General features: G+C 62.5%; 2 protein-coding genes across 2 annotated transcripts; one reads left to right on the top strand and one right to left on the bottom strand.

Annotated features, from left to right (window-relative positions):
* The first annotated feature begins 529 nt into the window (after positions 1 to 529).
* On the top strand, positions 530 to 8426 carry NR2F6 (nuclear receptor subfamily 2 group F member 6). Its single transcript, XM_084276302.1, has 4 exons — positions 530 to 899; positions 4375 to 4469; positions 5797 to 6321; positions 6760 to 8426. The coding sequence occupies exons 1-4, from the start codon at positions 655 to 657 to the stop codon at positions 7032 to 7034; spliced, it is 1140 nt and encodes a 379-aa protein (XP_084132428.1). The 5' UTR covers positions 530 to 654; the 3' UTR covers positions 7035 to 8426.
* A 7-nt stretch (positions 8427 to 8433) lies between these two features.
* On the bottom strand, positions 8434 to 15329 carry OCLN (occludin; the record flags this gene model as incomplete). Its single annotated transcript, XM_084276301.1, has 7 exons — positions 8434 to 9414; positions 9556 to 9597; positions 10412 to 10583; positions 10669 to 10857; positions 10935 to 11098; positions 13390 to 13548; positions 14646 to 15329. 7 exons carry the CDS (start codon positions 15327 to 15329, stop codon positions 9313 to 9315), a joined length of 1512 nt encoding a protein of 503 aa, XP_084132427.1. The 3' UTR covers positions 8434 to 9312.
* Between the last annotated feature and the right edge of the window lie 1734 nt (positions 15330 to 17063).

The raw sequence follows: 17063 nt of genomic DNA, 5'->3' as shown, positions 1-17063 counted from the left end.
GCGGGGCCGGGTCCAGGGCCGGGGCAGGACCCGGCGGCGAGCGGAAGGGGAGGAGGACGGGGAGGAGCATCCAGGGCGGCCACCACGGCAGCGGCTGAACTTTGCTCTTTCGCGGGAGGCGGGGAGAGCCCCGGGGCTCGGCGGAGCGGGTCCCGCCGGACCCGGACCGGGCTGCATGCAGCAGCAGCGGCGGCGGCGGCGGGGCCCGTAGGGGCGAGGGCGGGCCGGGGCAGCGCCGCCGCCTCCTCCTCCTCCTCCTCCTCCTCCTTCTTCCTTGCCGGTGCCGCGGAGCGGAGGAGCCACCGGGGGCGGGCAGCGGCGGCGGCGGCCCCCGCATGCGGCCGAGCCCCGGGGCGGCCGCCGCGCCCGGAGCCGCCGCGCCCCGCGGGGGGATGCGCTGCGCCCCGCTCCCGCCGCCGCAAAGTTTCCGCGGGGCCCCCCCGTTAACGGGGGAGGGGGAGAAGGGGGAGGAAAGGAGAGCGCTGGGATTGGGGGGGAGGACGGCAGAAAAAAACCCGAACCACAAGCCATAAATATCCCAAACCGGCTGCCACCCCCCAAAAACTTGCTCAACTCGTTCCGGGAGGCACCGGGCGCCCGCGCACCGCTCCATGCCGCGGCGGGGCCGGCGCTGAGCCCCGGGGCCGCGGAGCCATGGCCATGGTGGCCGGCGGCTGGGGCGAGCCCAACGGCGGCGGCGGCGGCGGGGAGGAGGCGGCGTCCCCGGCGGGCGGCGGCAGCGACGCGGAGCACGGCGAGGAGGAGCGGGCCGGGGCGCCGGTGGACTGCGTGGTGTGCGGGGACAAGTCCAGCGGGAAACACTACGGGGTCTTCACCTGCGAGGGTTGCAAGAGCTTCTTCAAGCGCAGCATCCGCAGGAACCTCAGCTACACCTGCAGGTAGGGCCGGGGGAGGTGGGTCGGCAGGGGCGCCGGGGGGTGGCAGAGACCTGGGACGGATTAGGGCTTTGGGGTGGCCCCCGATTGCGGGTCCCCGGTAGCCCCCGGCGGCCTCCAGTGCGAGCCCCCGGTGCGGGTCCTTGGTAGCCTCCAGCGCGAACCCCAATGCTGGTCCTCGGTAGCCCCCAGTGTGGGTCCCCAGTAGCCCCCCGTGTGGGTCTCTGGTGGTCCCTGGCAGCCTCCGGTGCGGGTCCCCAGCGTGGCTCTGCAGTGGCCCCCACGCTGCTCCACGCTGGCCCTGCCATGGCTGCACACGGGCCCCACTGCAGCGCTGACCAGGGATCCCCCAGCGCTGCACAGGGTCCCCTCCGTGCTCTGCACCCCGCATAAGCATTCCCCCTGCTCCAGTGCAGTGCATCCGGAGGGATGGATGCCCTGGCTGCCTCATGCCGTGGGCCACAGCCGGTGTCCACATCCTCGTCATCGCCCGGCTCTGCTCTGGCATTAATTGCCGTTCCAGGCTAATGCCTGAGAGCGCAGGGTGGCTTGTGAGTCACCTCGGTCACGGCTGCTCTGCCCAGAGAAAGCACCAGTGCGGCAGCCAGGATCATTGTAACCGGAGGTGTCAGAAGCCCATCGTGCTGTGGGCACTGATCTGGTGAGATGCCAGGGAAAGAGAGAGAGGGACTGCAGCCCCCACAGGCCCCCTGTGGGTCTGGGCCCACCAGCAGCACCTAGGACACAGTCCCTGCAAAGTTTGGAACTGCAAATAACTCCAGAGTTTCTGTTGGGTTCAAAAGAGGAGTCTGGCTGGCTGGCACAGATGGGGACCCCCTGCTTCTGGGCTGTTTCTGGGGTGGGTGTGTGTGGGGGGGGGGGGGTGTGGAAGCGTGTAAATAGGGGCTCGCTCACAGGTCTGCATCCACGTTCAAGTGCTTCCATTAGCAGGTGCAGGTCCCCAGCTGGCACCCTTGCTAAGCCAGCAAGGGTGCTGTGAGGATGGTGCCCACATCCTGGCCGTGGGCACCCTGCAGCTGTGCTGGTAGCAGGGCATCCCCACCTCTTGGAGCTTCGTCTTGTGCTGAGATGCCACGGGAAGGGCAGGGGCAGCGATGCTCCTGCGGCGTGAGATGTCTCCAAGCTGCCTTGCTCTCGTTTGGGCGGCCTAGATTTGTCCTCCCCCATGCACAGTATCTCCTCTCCTGGCAGCTCCCAGCACCGGCGCTGCCGGGTCCCATCTGACGTCAGCTGAGCAGCGCTCGTGGCCATGGAGCTGCTGGCGTGGGGCAGCATTCAGTTCCTGTTCCCCCTGGTCCCTCAGCATCCTCCCTGTTGCCCACTCTGGGTGCAGCATCACCCTGACCCTGCCTCAGTTTCCCCATCCAGTCAGCAGGCTCAGCCCAGTGGCTGCTTGGGATCAGTGATTTGAAGATGGGGAATACATACGGCTTGTGAGAAATTCCAGCTTCCTGGAACAAAGGAAAGGCCAAATCAGAGCTCCCCAGGAGAGCGACAGACTCTGCGGCCCAGATGCTGCTGAGGTGCAGGAGTGACGGAGGTGGGGGCTGGGGGGGGGGTGTGTGTGCTTCTCCTGGGCCTTGAGCATCCGAGATGTTATCCTGTGCTTGTCGCTGGCATCTGGGCACCTACCTCTGGAGTTTGGTGGGGTTTTTTCCCCCTCTTTGTGCTGGGAAGTGATTTGGTGCAATAGCAAAATGTTGGTTTTCCAAGTAGGGAGTAAAGTGTTGGAGGGGCTGGGAACAATGCTCCCCCAGCAGCCCTGGCATCGGCTTTGTTCCAGGAGTGAAAAGCAGCATCAAGCCAAGATTGCTCTAATTTGAATATTAAAAGTGAGTTGGATTCAGTTTAGTTCTTGCACTAAATAATTACATGTTCTAATTACATAATTAGCACAGTATACGCCTTTTGTATTCTCACAGTTTCCCAGGTCGCTGCAGCCCATCAGTTGGGAAACTCACTAAGAGCCGCTGGCAGGAGCTGAGATGGGGGTTATTTTGGGGGGGGGGGGTGTTTCCTGGTGCTGGGGATGGTGTTTTAAGGTGGTGGTTCCCCCAATGGGCAGGTTTAGCCGTGGGGGCTGGGAGCTGTGCCCCTGCCAGGGTGGCAGGCGGGTGATGAAGCTGTAATGTGACATTTTGATTAGCTATCGCCTCTCGGCTGGAATAACTCCTGTTCTTTATCAGCAGCGCGTTGGAGATGTGCTGAGCGCAGCGGTGATGTTCGGGGTGAATTAATTCCGGTTTGAGCGCGGCGGGAATCCCTGCCTGTCTCGCCTCTGGAGTCGTGTAGGGATGAGGAGATTCATGTCAGGATTCCCAGGCAGCTGAGCTGCTGCTGGACGCCAGCGCGCCGCGGCCCTGCCTGCCTGCGCTTCCCTGGCTGCTGCTTTAGATGCCTCCGTTGATCGCCCGTTGGCCACTGTCGCCTCTTTCTTGCCCGTCTGGGTTGGGCATATCCCATGGGACATCTGGGACACGCGTATCCCATGGGAATCGGGGCTGAGGGAGATGGGACCCCAGTTCAGCAGCGTCTCCCACTGTCTGTTGCCACATGTCACTCCCCATAGCTGCCTTTGGTGATGGCCAGTGCCTTGGCCCAGTGGTGCTGGGTTGTCTGGTGTGCCTTGCTCAAGGCAGGGGCACTGGTAGGACCCTCCCTTTGCAGTCTTTGAGGATGCTCAGGGCATCCCTACAGACCCCACACCGGGGCTGGAGGTACGTGCATCGCTGCTCCGGAGCCACTGGGATTTGCTTTCATAGAATCACAGAACGGTAGGAGCTGGAAGGGCCCTCAAAAGATCATCTAGTTCAAGCCCTTGCCAGAGCAGGATCACCCAGACTAAATCCCCCAGGAGAAAAAACATCCCAAAACAACACTGAGTGCTTTGCTGCACTCACAGGGTCTGCTGGAGGCCAGGCTGGAGCACAGGGGATGGGGGCCGTGGGGGATGCCTGCAAATGCTCGATGCCCGAGGGGCCACGGGGCAGCCCCGACCCGGTAGGAAATAGTTGAAATTCCACAGGGAGGTCGGAGGCTGCTCCCAGCTTCCTTCCCTGCATGCTGGACACAGCGCTTTGCTCCCCACCACCCATCTTTTGCGTGTCCCCAAGGACAGCAGCCCTACGGCCCTGAGGGTCTGGGCATCACCGGGGGTCTCTCCAGCTTTCCTGCAGCCCTGGGCATGGCTGGCAATGTGAACTGGCAGCCCCTGCAGTAGGAAATCGCTGTTACCATAGCATCTGGTGCTGCCTGTGAGCGGCTGTGTGAGCGCTGGGGCCAGCGTGGAGAGGACCACACTGGGAGGAGAAGGGCTTTGCCTGGGGACGGTGGGGAGGTGGGTGAGAGAAGCAGCTCGGTGGTGCGTAGAGACTCCACCGCCACCACCAACTCTTCCCCCTCCCTTGGCAGTGCATCGTTCCTCCCCAACACCTCCTCTGCCCTGTCCTACCCACAGGTCCAACCGCGACTGCCAGATTGACCAGCATCACCGCAACCAATGCCAGTACTGCCGCCTGAAGAAGTGCTTCCGCGTGGGGATGAGGAAGGAAGGTAACGCCAGTGCTGTGGGCACGGGGATGGTCCCTGAGGGGGTCCTGGGAAATTCCACTTCTGCAGCCTGGGGGGCTGCCTGGTGCTCACCCACCTCTCCAGGTCTCCTGTTTGCCCAGGTTGCCCCAGCACTTATGTTTTCTATATTATTTATTTATTGTCTCCCCCCACCTTGAATTGCCCTCGGAGCGAGGGTGCAGGTGGTGTTTGTTTGGAAAAGCTGGAGCCTTGAGCTGATAAGGTGACACACCTGGAGCCGGGACAGCCCTGGCATCCCAGGCACAGTGGAGGTCAACTGGGATGGGTTCCTGGTGCAGCCAGAGCTGTGCAAATCCCCAGGGCCGCTTTCTGCTCGCTCCCCATGCCCAGGGGTACAAACCCCAAGTGTTTCCCAGGCTGCTGGGAACCAGCATCTCAAATCTCCCTGTCAGGATGGCACCACACCGAGATGCACGTGGGGGTGGAGACGCTAGGGCCTGGCGTGGGCTCTGCCACGGTGCTGGGGGTGCTCAGCGGCAGGTGGCATTAATGTGAGGAGGAAGGGGGAAGGATACTGGAAGCAGGACAGTAATTCCCTCCTTTCCAGAGGAGTCGAGATGGCATTATTGCCACTTAGCATGATTTAGAGCTCTCATTTAAGTGGCTCATGAACAGCCCATAAATTAATTACTAGGGACTGAGCAAATAGTGGGCGCTAATGGGAGGAGGGGGGGAGCTGAAAAATGGCTTTTCCTGAATGCAATTAGGAGGGGGAGTGCCCCAGGGTTAACGATGCTTCCAAGATGGACGTTTTATTTGCAAATAAATGATTGCTGCCATGTGATGACCTTGGGTAGCAATCGCCCTCCTCCACTGAAGCTGACGTGGTGGTGGTGGGGGGGGGCTGTGATGCTGGCATGGCACCCTGTCTGGGTGCCACAGCCACTCCTGGGCCAGGTCCTTGCAGAGGGAGGAGGTAGCGGTGATGTGGTCCCAGCCTGGCTGCTGGTTGGAGGCTATGGCAAGCGAGCTGCGGTGGCGCCGGTAGCCTGGGAGCTGCTGGTGAATCACTGGGATGCTAAATGGATTAGTGTAGTTCTTGCAGGCAGCTCGCTGGCGGGCGCAGTGGGTGGCACGCACCACCTCCCTCTCCCCCAGCGCCTGAAAGCCGCCCATTGTTCTGTGGGATGGCAAGATCCATCCCTGCATGGGATGCAGGGTGGGCAGGGAGGGGAACATCCCCATCCTTCCTCCCCCTCCCCAACTCCCCCTGCCCCGAGCGGGATGGGTGATGCAGCAGGACGCAGAAACAAGCAGACCCCTCCCCTCTCTTTCTACCCCATTCCAGCTGTGCAGCGGGGCCGGATCCCCCCAACCCACTCCAGCACCAGCCCCAACACCATGCTCAGCGGGGAATACTTCAACGGGCAGCCAGTGTCAGAGCTCATCTCACAGCTGCTGCGGGCTGAGCCTTACCCTGCCGCCCGCTACGGCTCACAGTACGCGCAGCAGGGCAGCGTCATGGGCATCGACAACATCTGCGAGCTGGCTGCCCGCCTCCTCTTCAGCACGGTGGAATGGGCTCGCAACATCCCCTTCTTCCTGGAGCTGCCCGTCTCTGACCAAGTGGCCCTGCTGCGGCTCAGCTGGAGCGAGCTCTTCGTGCTCAACGCGGCGCAGTCGGCGTTGCCGCTGCACATGGCCCCGCTGCTGGCCGCCGCCGGCTTCCACGCCTCCCCCATGTCGGCTGACCGCGTCGTCTCCTTCATGGACCAGATCCGCATCTTCCAGGATCAGGTGGAGAAGCTCAACCGGCTCCAGGTGGACTCAGCTGAGTACAGCTGCCTCAAAGCCATCGCGCTCTTCACGCCAGGTAGGTCCATGCCCTACCCCCTCCCTCCCCCCCCATCTCCGCCCCATGGAGCTGGGAGTATCTAACCTACCTCCCATCCCCTCTGATTTTTCTCCTGGGATTTGGGGTCTGGAGAGCATTGAGTGGCTCTTGGGGGGTGGCACCTCATGCCCCATGGTTTGCAGCATCCCAGCTTGTGCTGAGCTTTCCCAGGGAGACAGGACGGACCTGCAGGAAAACAAGTACCCTCCCGTCCTTCTGTCTGTCCACACTCATCTCCTGCTGCAGAACTGCCCACTCCTTCCTGGCAGAGACCAACCTGCAGCAGCCCTTTGCCGCTGGGAACAATCCAAGCGGGGCTGGGGCGGGTGAGGGAGGGATGGAGGGTGTCTCGCTGGGGATATCGGGGTTCTCCGACCACTGACCCTGCTCCATCCCATCCCATCCCTCTCTTGCCAGATGCCTGCGGCCTCTCGGACCCAGCACACGTGGAGAGCCTGCAGGAGAAGGCGCAGGTGGCCCTGACCGAGTACGTGCGCTCGCAGTACCCTTCGCAGCCCCAGCGCTTCGGCCGGCTCCTGCTGCGGCTGCCGGCTCTCCGGGCTGTGCCGGCCGCCCTCATCTCCCAGCTCTTCTTCATGAGGCTGGTGGGCAAGACGCCCATCGAAACACTAATCAGGGACATGCTGCTGTCTGGGAGCACCTTCAATTGGTCCTACGGGACGGGGCAGTAGGGGACAGAGACTTCCCTCCCCTACGCTCACCCCGGGGCTGCCCCTAGGGGAACCCCAGCACCTGGACCTGGCTTTCCTTCAGCACCCTGAGATGCTGCCGTTCCCAGGGAGCCCCGAACTGCACTGGCCACCCCTTCCTCAGCTCTGCAGCTGTCTCATAGCGTGTCTGTCTGCTGGAGCTCCACTCCCTGCCAAAAGCTGGGGAGGATCACGGTGTCGTCCTGAACCCAAAGGTACCGGCTGTGCTGCCGCTGTCGGACAGGAAACTTCTGGAAGCGGAGCTCCTGGATCCCCCTGCTCTCCCCCTGGGGACCTCGGAGCATCCCCAGGGCTGGTCCCTTGCTTAGCCCCTGTGTCATGGCCCAGCTGGAGCCCAGCGAGTGGGACATGGGCCTCTGGCTGTCCCTCTACATCTGGATCTCAGCTGATGGGTGAGGGGAAGTGGGACCAGCTGGGCTGGGGAGGTGAGAGGGCTTCGGGGTGCACAGAGCCATTGGCCAGGGGCTCCTTCTGCGGGGTCTCTGCCTTCCTGAAATCAGGGGGAAAGGGTCATTTTTAAAGCCTCTTTGCCCCCTGCTAGGGGCTGTCCCTGCCCAGCTGTGCCATATCCAGCCTCCAGAACTGAAGCCCTGAGCATCTCTGTTTTGGGACCTGGGCTCATCTCTGCCTGGTCCCAGGCCCCTTCTCTGCACTTTTCACTGAAGCATCTCCACAGTCTGGGCATTGGGGGGGGGGGGGGGGGGGGGTGTGTATGGGGGCAGCTGAGGGGGCCCATGCACCTTTGTGGGGTGCAAGCCAACTGGACTTTTTTGAGTGCTGCACAGCACCTTGCCCTTCTCCCCTCCGTTCCTTCCCTCCTGCCTTGCTTGGTGCTTTGCCCTCGCTGCCCCCCACCCCCCCCCCACCACCTCCCCCAGCCATGGGCTGGATCCAGCACCCACCCTGTCCCCACACTGGGAGATATGGGTGCCTGTATCTGCCTGCCCATGCTCGCTGTGTTCCTGTGCCTCATTATTTTTTAAGCCAGGCTGGGGGGGAGACAAGGGGGTGACACACACACACAAAATCTGGTTAGAAAGGGGTGATGCTGCTTTTTTTTTGGGGGGGGGGGATGGGATGGACAGGGAATGGTCCTTGTCCCCAGGGCTGGGCCATGCTGGAGGAAGAGACAGGTGGTGGGGCAGAGCCACTTCAGAGGGATGGGGAATGTCCTGTGTCCCCCCCCTGCCCCCCCACCCCCGGGGCTCTGCTTCTCAGGGGTACCCACCATGCAAACAGACAGAAGCAGGGTGAGCCGGGGATTTGTCATTTAGATTGATTCACTGAAGATATAATCCTTGTTCAATGATACTAAACAAATTAACTGAAGTCAATAAACGATGTTTCTTACAAGGCTGGGGCTCTGCTGGGGTGGGGGGGAGCTGATGGGGGGGTGGGTGCTGTTGATCCTGCACCAATGCTGGAGCCCATCCTGGTGTGATGGGGGAGGAGGGAGCAGAGGGGAAGGTATTAAACCAAAACAATAACACCAAAAATGAAACCGCAACCTCTCCTCTCCCACCCCAGGACGTCTAAAATTGGGTGGATTTTGGGAATCCTGGGGAGTTGAAGGAGAGGGGAAGGTGGGGGGCTGTGTGATGCTCTTCAGCAGGGTCCAGGCAAGGTGGGGGTTGCTGCAGCTTGGGGCCAGGGCTGGAGGGTGGTCCCAGGGGCTGCAGCTGCAGGGTTGTGTGGGGGGGGTTATGGCTCACCCATAGCTGCCCCCCCCCCCTCCTTCCCCAGGCTCTTTTGGTCTGGCACAGATTTAAAATCAACAGATACAGTTTATTTATGTAAAAAAAAAAAAAACAAAAAAGAAAAGAAAATGACACAGTTTCAGCCAGTTCCTTATAAAACACGGTCCCTGCCCAAAGGGCAGCCCCAGGCACTTGGGTGGGGGGTGGGCAAGGTCAGGGGTGGGGGGCACAGGGCTCTCTCTGCCACCCCCCCCCCACTGCCCCACATGCCCAGCTGAGGGATGCTCTGCCCTGGGCAGCACATCCCTCCCAGCACTGCTTTGGTACCCTGGGACCAGCGGTGGAGGGGTGGGGGGTCTACAGCCCCCCCCCCCCACCTCTCTCCCCATGCCCTTGGCACTGAGATCACAGGGTGGTTTGGAGTCTGGGGGTTGGGGGGGGTGGAGGGTTTAATACAAAATGCAGCAAAGTCTTTGGGGCTGGGGGGGGAAAGAAGCCCCTTATGCCCATCCTGCAGTGGCTGGGGGGGTGGGGAGCACAGGCTACCCCCGCACCTTGTCGTAGTCGCTCACCATCCTTTTGATGTGGAAGAGTTTGTTGCGGAGGGTTTTGGTTTCCAGCTTCTTCGTCTGGTAGTCGGGGCTCTGAAAGGCAGTTTGGGACCCACCTCAGCTGTGAGGGGCTGCAGCCAGGGGTGGGGGGGGCAAAGGGGGGGGAAGGCACCATTCCCACCTCCCCCAGCTCTCCATAGCACCAGCCCAGCCGTGCTCCACACACACACTCACCCGTTTTAGGTCCTTGAGCCTGTTGTATTCCTCTGCGACATCCTGAAAGGGGATGGGGGGGGTTGGGGAGTTGAGGGGGGGTTGGGGGGGGTGAAGGTGTCACAACCAATGGGCATTGCAGCCAGGGGACACCAGGGTGGGGGGCCCATGGAGACGAGCAGTGACCTGCAGCCTGCAGCATCCCCAATGCCCTGAAGTGTCCCTGATACCCTGCAGCATCCCCAGACCCCACAGCACCCCAGATGCCCCCACAGCACCTACCCCAATGCCCCACAACACCCCAATGCCCCACAGCACCCCGCATGCCCCACAGCACCCACCCCAATGCCCCACAACACCCCAGATGCCCCACAGAACCTACCCCAATGCCCCACAGCACCCCAGATGCCCCACAGCACCCACCCCAATGCCCCACAGCACCTACCCAATGCCCCACAACACCCCAGATGCCCCACAGCACCCACCCCAATGCCCCACAGCACCTACCCCAATGCCCCACAACACCCCAATGCCCCACAGCACCCCAGATGCCCGGCCACGTCCCAGTGGCCCCACAGCACCCATCCACAATGCCTCCTGTGTCCCTGATATCCTGCAGCATCCCCAGGCCCCACAGCACCCTAGATGCCCCACAACACCCCAGATGCCCCACAGCACCCACCCCAATGCCCCACAGCACCTACTCCAATGCCCCACAACACCCCAGATGCCCCACAGCACCCACCCCAATACCCCACAGCACCCCAGATGCCCCACAACACCGGGCATGTCCCAGTGGCCCCACAGCCCCCATCCCCGCTGCCTCCTGCATCCCAGTGACCCTGCAGCATCCCTGTGGATCCCAGAAAGCCCTGACCTGGTACTGGGGACTGTCCTCAGAGATGCTGTCGAGCTGTTTATTGAGCTGGTTGAGGCGGTCGTTGATGCCATCCATCTCAGCACAGAGCTGCTTGTAACGCTTCAGGTCGCTGTCGAACTCCTGCTTGTACTTCTGGCGGGTGCTGTCGGAGGTGATGGGGGGGTACAGGCTGCAGGAGAGGGGCAGGGTCAGGCCCCGGAGGGCTGGCTCATGGTGCATGGGTCAGGGATGCTCTTGGGATTCCCTCCCATCACCTGGCCCACTGGTCCTGGTCCCGATCATCACCGGACTCCACGGCTGTGGTGTAGTCGGTCTCATACTGCGACTCATCCAGCTCCGGGTTGCGCCGGCGCCGGCGCCCGCGGCGGGCAGGGGGCTTGGTGGGCTGTTCCCGCACCTTCTCCTCTGCTGGGCTGGGGCTGACTGCCTGGTCCAGCTGGTCACTGGGAGGGACACGGGGACGTCAGCCAGCTCAGCACAGCGGAGATGGGTACCCCAGAAACACCCCCAAGCAACTCACCCCTGGCTGCTGTAGGTCCCAGAGGGGTAGTACCCGTTCTGGGGGTGGTAGCTGTAGGAGGGTGGGCTGTAGGGTGGCGCGGTGATGGGGCTCGTTGGCTTCTCTGAGTAGGCGATTGTGGCCGTCTCGTCCTGCACACTGGTCCCACCTGCCACGTTCTTCACCTGGACCAGGGACAGGCTCTCAGCCACGTGCCGTGGGATGGTGGGGACACTCACCTGCCCGTGAGCAGCTCATGGCCTGTGGCCACAGGCACACAGGGACACTGGTCTCTATCCCATGGTGGAGAAACCCTGGAGAAGCCACAGGAATCCTGCCCCAGGTGCTGTGGGGCAGCCCCCATGGCTATGGAGAGTGAGGGATGGGACCGTGTCTCCCTCCCCAACAGAGTGTTTGGGGCAAGGGGAGGCTGCAGGACGTGCCCAGTGCCACGGCAGGTGATGCTACCCTGCACTGAGGTGGTGGGGGGTCCCATCAGGAGACCACTACAGAGGGACATAGAGCTCAGGAGGTGGGGGGGAGCGTGTGTCACTGCTCCCCACTCTGCACCCCCAGGGTCATATGTCCAGGCTTTGCAGAGGCTGTAGGCTCACCCCATCCAGCATCCCCACCCCTGCCAGCAGACCCCCCACGGCTGCCCCAGCACAGCCAGGGCTCCTCAAGGAGGACATGGGGCATCCGTCTGTCCCTCCCTCCCCCTTCCTTCCTGGCCTTTGTGTGTTGTTTATGCCGGAAGCTGGTCCCTGCCCGGGATGGCGACTCTGGGGACGTCAGCTGCGATTCTGGCCGGTAAAACCACTTCCTCTGGTGCTTCCCCCCCCTCCCCACCCTGGCTAATGAAGATGCCTTTAACTGGGGGCTCTGCCAGACCAAGGCCACCAGGTGTAAGAGTCACCAGCGTGGGGACAGCCACGTCCCTGTGCCACGCCAGGACGGAGGCAGCAGCACCTGCCGGCTCACACCCGCTCGAAGGTCACCCATTTATCTCAATCCTCCCCATAAACAGAATGAGATGGCCCAGAAGGTTTTCACACCCCAGAACCTCCCCACAAGGGCACCGGGGTGGGGGGGGTCTGTGGCACCTGTCTGAGTGGGACCCCCCACCCCCTTCCCTCAAAGGACACGTTGGGGTGCGTGGGGTTCTGCCCCTTGCTCAGCCCAGCTCCACCACCACCCCCCCCAGGCCAGGAAATGCTTTGCAAGGGAGGGACTTTGAACAAAAAATAAATAAACCAGAACAAAGGTGTTTCTGCAAAATGAAAAATAAATATTAGGGCTACACAGAACACAAGGGATGGGGACGCTGGCGGGGAGCGGCTCTGGGGCTTGGGAACAACTGGTGTGCTCAGACTCAGTTCAAGAGCAATGTGATAAATGTCCCCACTCCAGGTGCTGCAGGGGAGGACCCCAGTGCCTGAGACCCCCCCCACTGGACTGCCCTGGTCTCACAGGGAAGGGGATAAGGACTGGACAGGGACAGGGATGCAGCCCTCCATGACGGGCATGGCAGCACCCCAAGACCCGTGTTCTGGGTGGATTGCAAAGACTCCTTCCCCACAGGATCCTGCAGACCTCCTGCACCCTCCTCAGAGACCAGCTCCCACAGAGACACTGATTTGGGGATCTGCAGAGCCAGGACAGGACCGGGCATGCAGTGGGGCCAGGCTGGGACCAGCATCTCCCTAGGTAGGGACCCAGGGGATGAGCCACAACGGGGAGGGTTCCCCAGCATCCCCCACCTGAGGGACACAGGTTCATTCGAAGCCCAAATGGTGACGGTTTGGCTGCTGCAAAAGCTGCTGGGTCCCTCTGCAGCAGTGCTGTGGGGTGGCACAGTCCCACAGAGCCCAGTTAATCATTGCCAAGACCGAAACCAGCCGGTGAAGACGGGCAGCGTCCCACGGCCGGCGTGCCCCAGCAAAAGGGGAGAGGGCTCAGAACCTCGGGTGCTCCTGGCCCCCAGCCCATCTGATCCCACCCTGTTTGTCTTTCAGGGAGTTTGAGACCAGCTCGCCCAAGCCAGCACAAAAGCCTCACAGAGCTGGGGAGACGAATGGTACCGGCTTGTGGGGAAGAAAAAACAACCACAGCACCTCAACGGGGTGACGGGGAGGGATGTGGCAAGCACCAGGTACGGCGATAACGCCGCACCCCCGGGACCTGCGCTGTGCAAACACACAGCGGGGTCAGCAGCCGCGGCGCTGGAAGCCGGGGAGAAAGAAGCTCCTGGCACAAAGCCCTGGTGGGCTTTGGCACAGCCCCAGGAGGAGCCCTAGGGTCCCCACTTGGTTTTGTCCCAGCACATCCTGACCCAGCGCTGTCTTGGGTGCCTTCACCCCCCCCCCCGATAAAGGGCAGGCAGGGAGGATGCTTGGTGTGGGGCGGGGGGAAGAGGTAACTTCACCCCCTGCTCCTCCCAAGCCTAGCAGTACCCCCAGCCCACCCTCAGACTCACCCATTCCTCCACGTTGGGACCCTCCTGGGTCACTGACACCTTGTCCCAGTAGATGTTGGGTTTGCCATACTTCCAGATCTTGCTCCGCGTCTTGTGAGCGAAGAAGCAGATGAGGCAGAGCAGGATGACGATGAGGAACCCGCACACGATCGCCACAGCCTGGAGGGGCAGAGAAGGGGCAGGTCTCAGGGCAGGGGTCCCACAGGGCTACAAAGACCCCACCCTAGAGGTGCAGGTGCTCTGCACCTCCCTGGGGCTGAGTGGGAATTGCTTCCTTCATCCCAAATGCTCCTGATGTCACCCCCTCCCACCACGGGCCCCTCCGTGACCCTCCCACCAGGGCAGAGCCCATTGGGGGATCAAGAACTTTGGGTGTGAGCTGAAGGAAGGGGAGGGTGTGGGGTGATTTATCCCACGGGGACAGGACAAATTTGGGAACTGGCACCCTTCAGCATCTCCAAGCAGTCCTCGGACTCCGCTGCCGGCTCTGCCACTGGCCAGCCCCTGAACCGTGCAGCCAGGTCACTGCCCAGATGGTTTCCCATGAGCTGGATCACTGCAGCAGCACTGAAATCAGGGCCAGGCCAGGAGAGATTAGGCCACGCTTGGCCTTTGCATGGAGGGAGAGCTGTGCTGGTGCCCATGGCTCCCCTCCAGCTCCCAGCGCAGGAATGCGGCACAGCCGGCCTTGCCGGATGGAAACCAGTAGCACCAGTCCCAGCCCATGTAACCAGGCTGGATCCCTGATGGCCCCAGCTGAAAACAGGGCTGTCAAGAGTTTCTTTTTGAGGCTCTCATGTCCCCACTGACCTGCCCAGTCCCCCCTGGGCTGGGCTGACAGCATTATGGGTGCTTGGGGAGAGGTGGCACCATGACCCTGCACCCATCCCAGCACGTGCAGGTGGCCCCTGCCCCAACCGTGTTCATATACTTTTATGACCACAGAGACCAAAGTACCAGATACTGGGGCTGTGCCGGGATGACAAGACTGTCCCCTCCCCGAAACTCCATGATGCAGGCAGTCAGCTTGCCCCAGGTCCTCCCACAGCCCTTGTTCCTCCCAGCAAACACCCAGGCTGGGATTCGGCACCAATAGCACCCCCCACACACCCCCCACACCCCCAAAAAACATTTGCTGATGCTCTCCCTCCCACGCTGCCCTTGCTCAGCATCGTGTTCAAAGCAGAGCAAGGGGCACGGGGTACCAGTCTGGCTCCCAGAGCTGGGACTGGGGGGAAGGTCTGGTGCACCCTCACCTCCTGGGGGTCCACGGTGCAGTAGTGGTAGAGGTACTGGTTCATGTAGGTGTTGCTGCACAAGGTCAACAAGGGGTTGTAGTAGTAGCTGCCAGTCATCTGCGCCTGGGGGTTGACTCCCATGATGTAGACAATGGAGGCGATGAGCATGAGGAAGGCCAGCACAGCACAGACCACGATGACCACCAGGTAGAAGCGACGGGAGCGGGAGCTGCTCGATTTGCTGACGCTGGTGACGAAGAGCCCCAGCTGGGCCAGGAAGCAGAGCACCGCCATGGCGATCATGAAGCCGTTGGCCGCCCGTGGGTTGGTGACCCCACCGTAATAACCCCCATAACCGTAGCCGTAGTTCAACCCGCTGCCGTAGTAGTTGGAGCCGTAGAAACCCCCCAGCCCGTTGCCATAAAGCCCCCCGAAGCCGTAGGTGTACTCCCAGGCCAGGGTGGAGGCCACGCAAGCGAAGATGGCGATGCAGAGCAGGATGACCACGGCCTCCAGGATCCTCACCACACCGGGGGGTGAGGTCCACTTGTAGAAGTGCTGCGGCACGTCCTCGATGTAGTAGGAGCCCGGCGGGGGGGAGCGGGCACCATAGTCATAATCATAATCCCCCGTGGGGGAGCCGTAGCCCGTGGGGGGGCCGTAGCCCATGGGGGGGCCGTCATAGGACTTCTTGCTGAACATGGTGGCAGTGAGGTCTGGCACGGGCGGGCAGCGATGGAGAGCCTGGAGGGGGAGAGGGACAGAGCTGTGGGAGCTGGTCCTGCTCTGGGAGGTGCCGGCACTGGCGCCGAGGCAAGGTGGCACCACCAGGTTTCTACATCTCCACGTGCCTGGCAGGGACTTTGGTCCTCCATCACCAGCGCAACAGCACCATCCACAACAAACACCCACCCCATGCTCTTCACGTGCTGCTTGTGGGGAAACTGAGGCACGGGGGAAGAGGAGCAACTCACCCATCATCTCCAGCTGCTGGGTCACGCCACAGCCCTGCCCCATACATAAGCACCTGCCACACCAGCCCCCTCCCTGACCGCGGCCGCTGGACACCACCTGAATGAATTGGATTGTTTAAATTCTAATTAAAACTGCAAAGCTCTTACCCGAGGCCAGCGCTAACGCCAAGGGCTCCTCCGTAAGCAGATCTGGCTGGATTAAAGAAATAATAAGGACAGAGGGCACATTAGCAACCCCGGTGAGAACTGGCAACTGGCTTTACAAAAGTTTGGGGGGCTGTTGGAAATGGATGGGGTGACCCCTACCCCTCAGGTCTGAGACTCATCACCCACCTCCCACACCCCCACCCCCCCCCTCCAGCTGCAGCGGGGGAAATGTGAACCCTGGTGGGAAACCCAACCTGCAGAGCCGACGGGAAGGATCGGGCCCCTGCGAAAGGGGGGAGAGAGGGGGGGGGTGGTGACAACCCTTGACCCGAAGCGATGGTGGGTGGGCTGTAGAACTTCCCCAGGGCGTCCGGGCCACCTGTATATCCCAAAACGCACCGATCCCCCGGAGCCACGGTCCGACCCTTTTACCCCCCACACTCCCCCTACACACACACACCCACCGGGGACACACGCACCCCACCCCACCCAAGCAGCCACCGGGGCACGACAACGGCGGGGACCCCCTCTCGGAGACGATCCGGAGCCGTAACCGGAGCGGCGACACGGAGATCCCCGGTGCCGCTGGGAAGGACACGGGACCGGGTACTCCCTCGTTTTTTGGAGGGGCACAAGGACGAGCAGAACCGACCCCGCTCATCCCACACCAGCCGCCGCCCCTCACCCCTAACCTGTCAGGGCTGCAGCCCCAGGAGCCCCGGTACCGGTGGGGACCGCGGTGCGTCCCCGGTGTGCGCCGGGAAAGGACGGACCCGCGCGGGATGGGGGAGCGGGGACCCCGGGGCAACCTTCCTGTACCGGCTGCTCACTCGCCCCCCCCGCGGTGCCGGTACCGGTGTGTGGGGGGGGAGGTCCCGTCGGCCGCGGAACCACTCACCTGCCCTCGCCTCCGCCTCTTTGTTCACCTTAAAATGGCAGCCGGGACCGGCGGCACGGCGGCGGCCGGGCGCTGCTGGAGACCGGCCCCGGTTTCCGCCTCCGGGGAGGGGTGGGATGAGGCGGGGGCGGAGGGGGGGGGAAGGTGGGAAGGCGGAGGGGAAAAAGCCCCGGGGGCCGCTGCCGGCTCTGAGCGCCGCAGATGAGGAAGCTCCGTCCCGGCGGCTCCGGGAAGGAGGTTGGGTCCATTGGGCTGGGTGAATTAAGGGGGGGAGCAGCGGGGGGAGCACCCCCGGATAGGGCATGGTGATGGCTTTGGGGTCCGGCGCCTCCCCCGGTGCTCCCCCCCGCTCCCCTCCTTCCCCCCAGGGTGATGGGGACCCGTTTGCCCCAGAGTGCTCTATTAAACCCCCCAAAA

This window comes from Gallinula chloropus, assembly GCF_964237585.1.
Source record: "Gallinula chloropus genome assembly, chromosome: 28".
NCBI lineage: Eukaryota > Metazoa > Chordata > Aves > Gruiformes > Rallidae > Gallinula > Gallinula chloropus.
The sequence above is the reverse complement of the archived record's forward strand: the minus strand, read 5'-3'. Positions and strand labels throughout refer to the sequence as shown.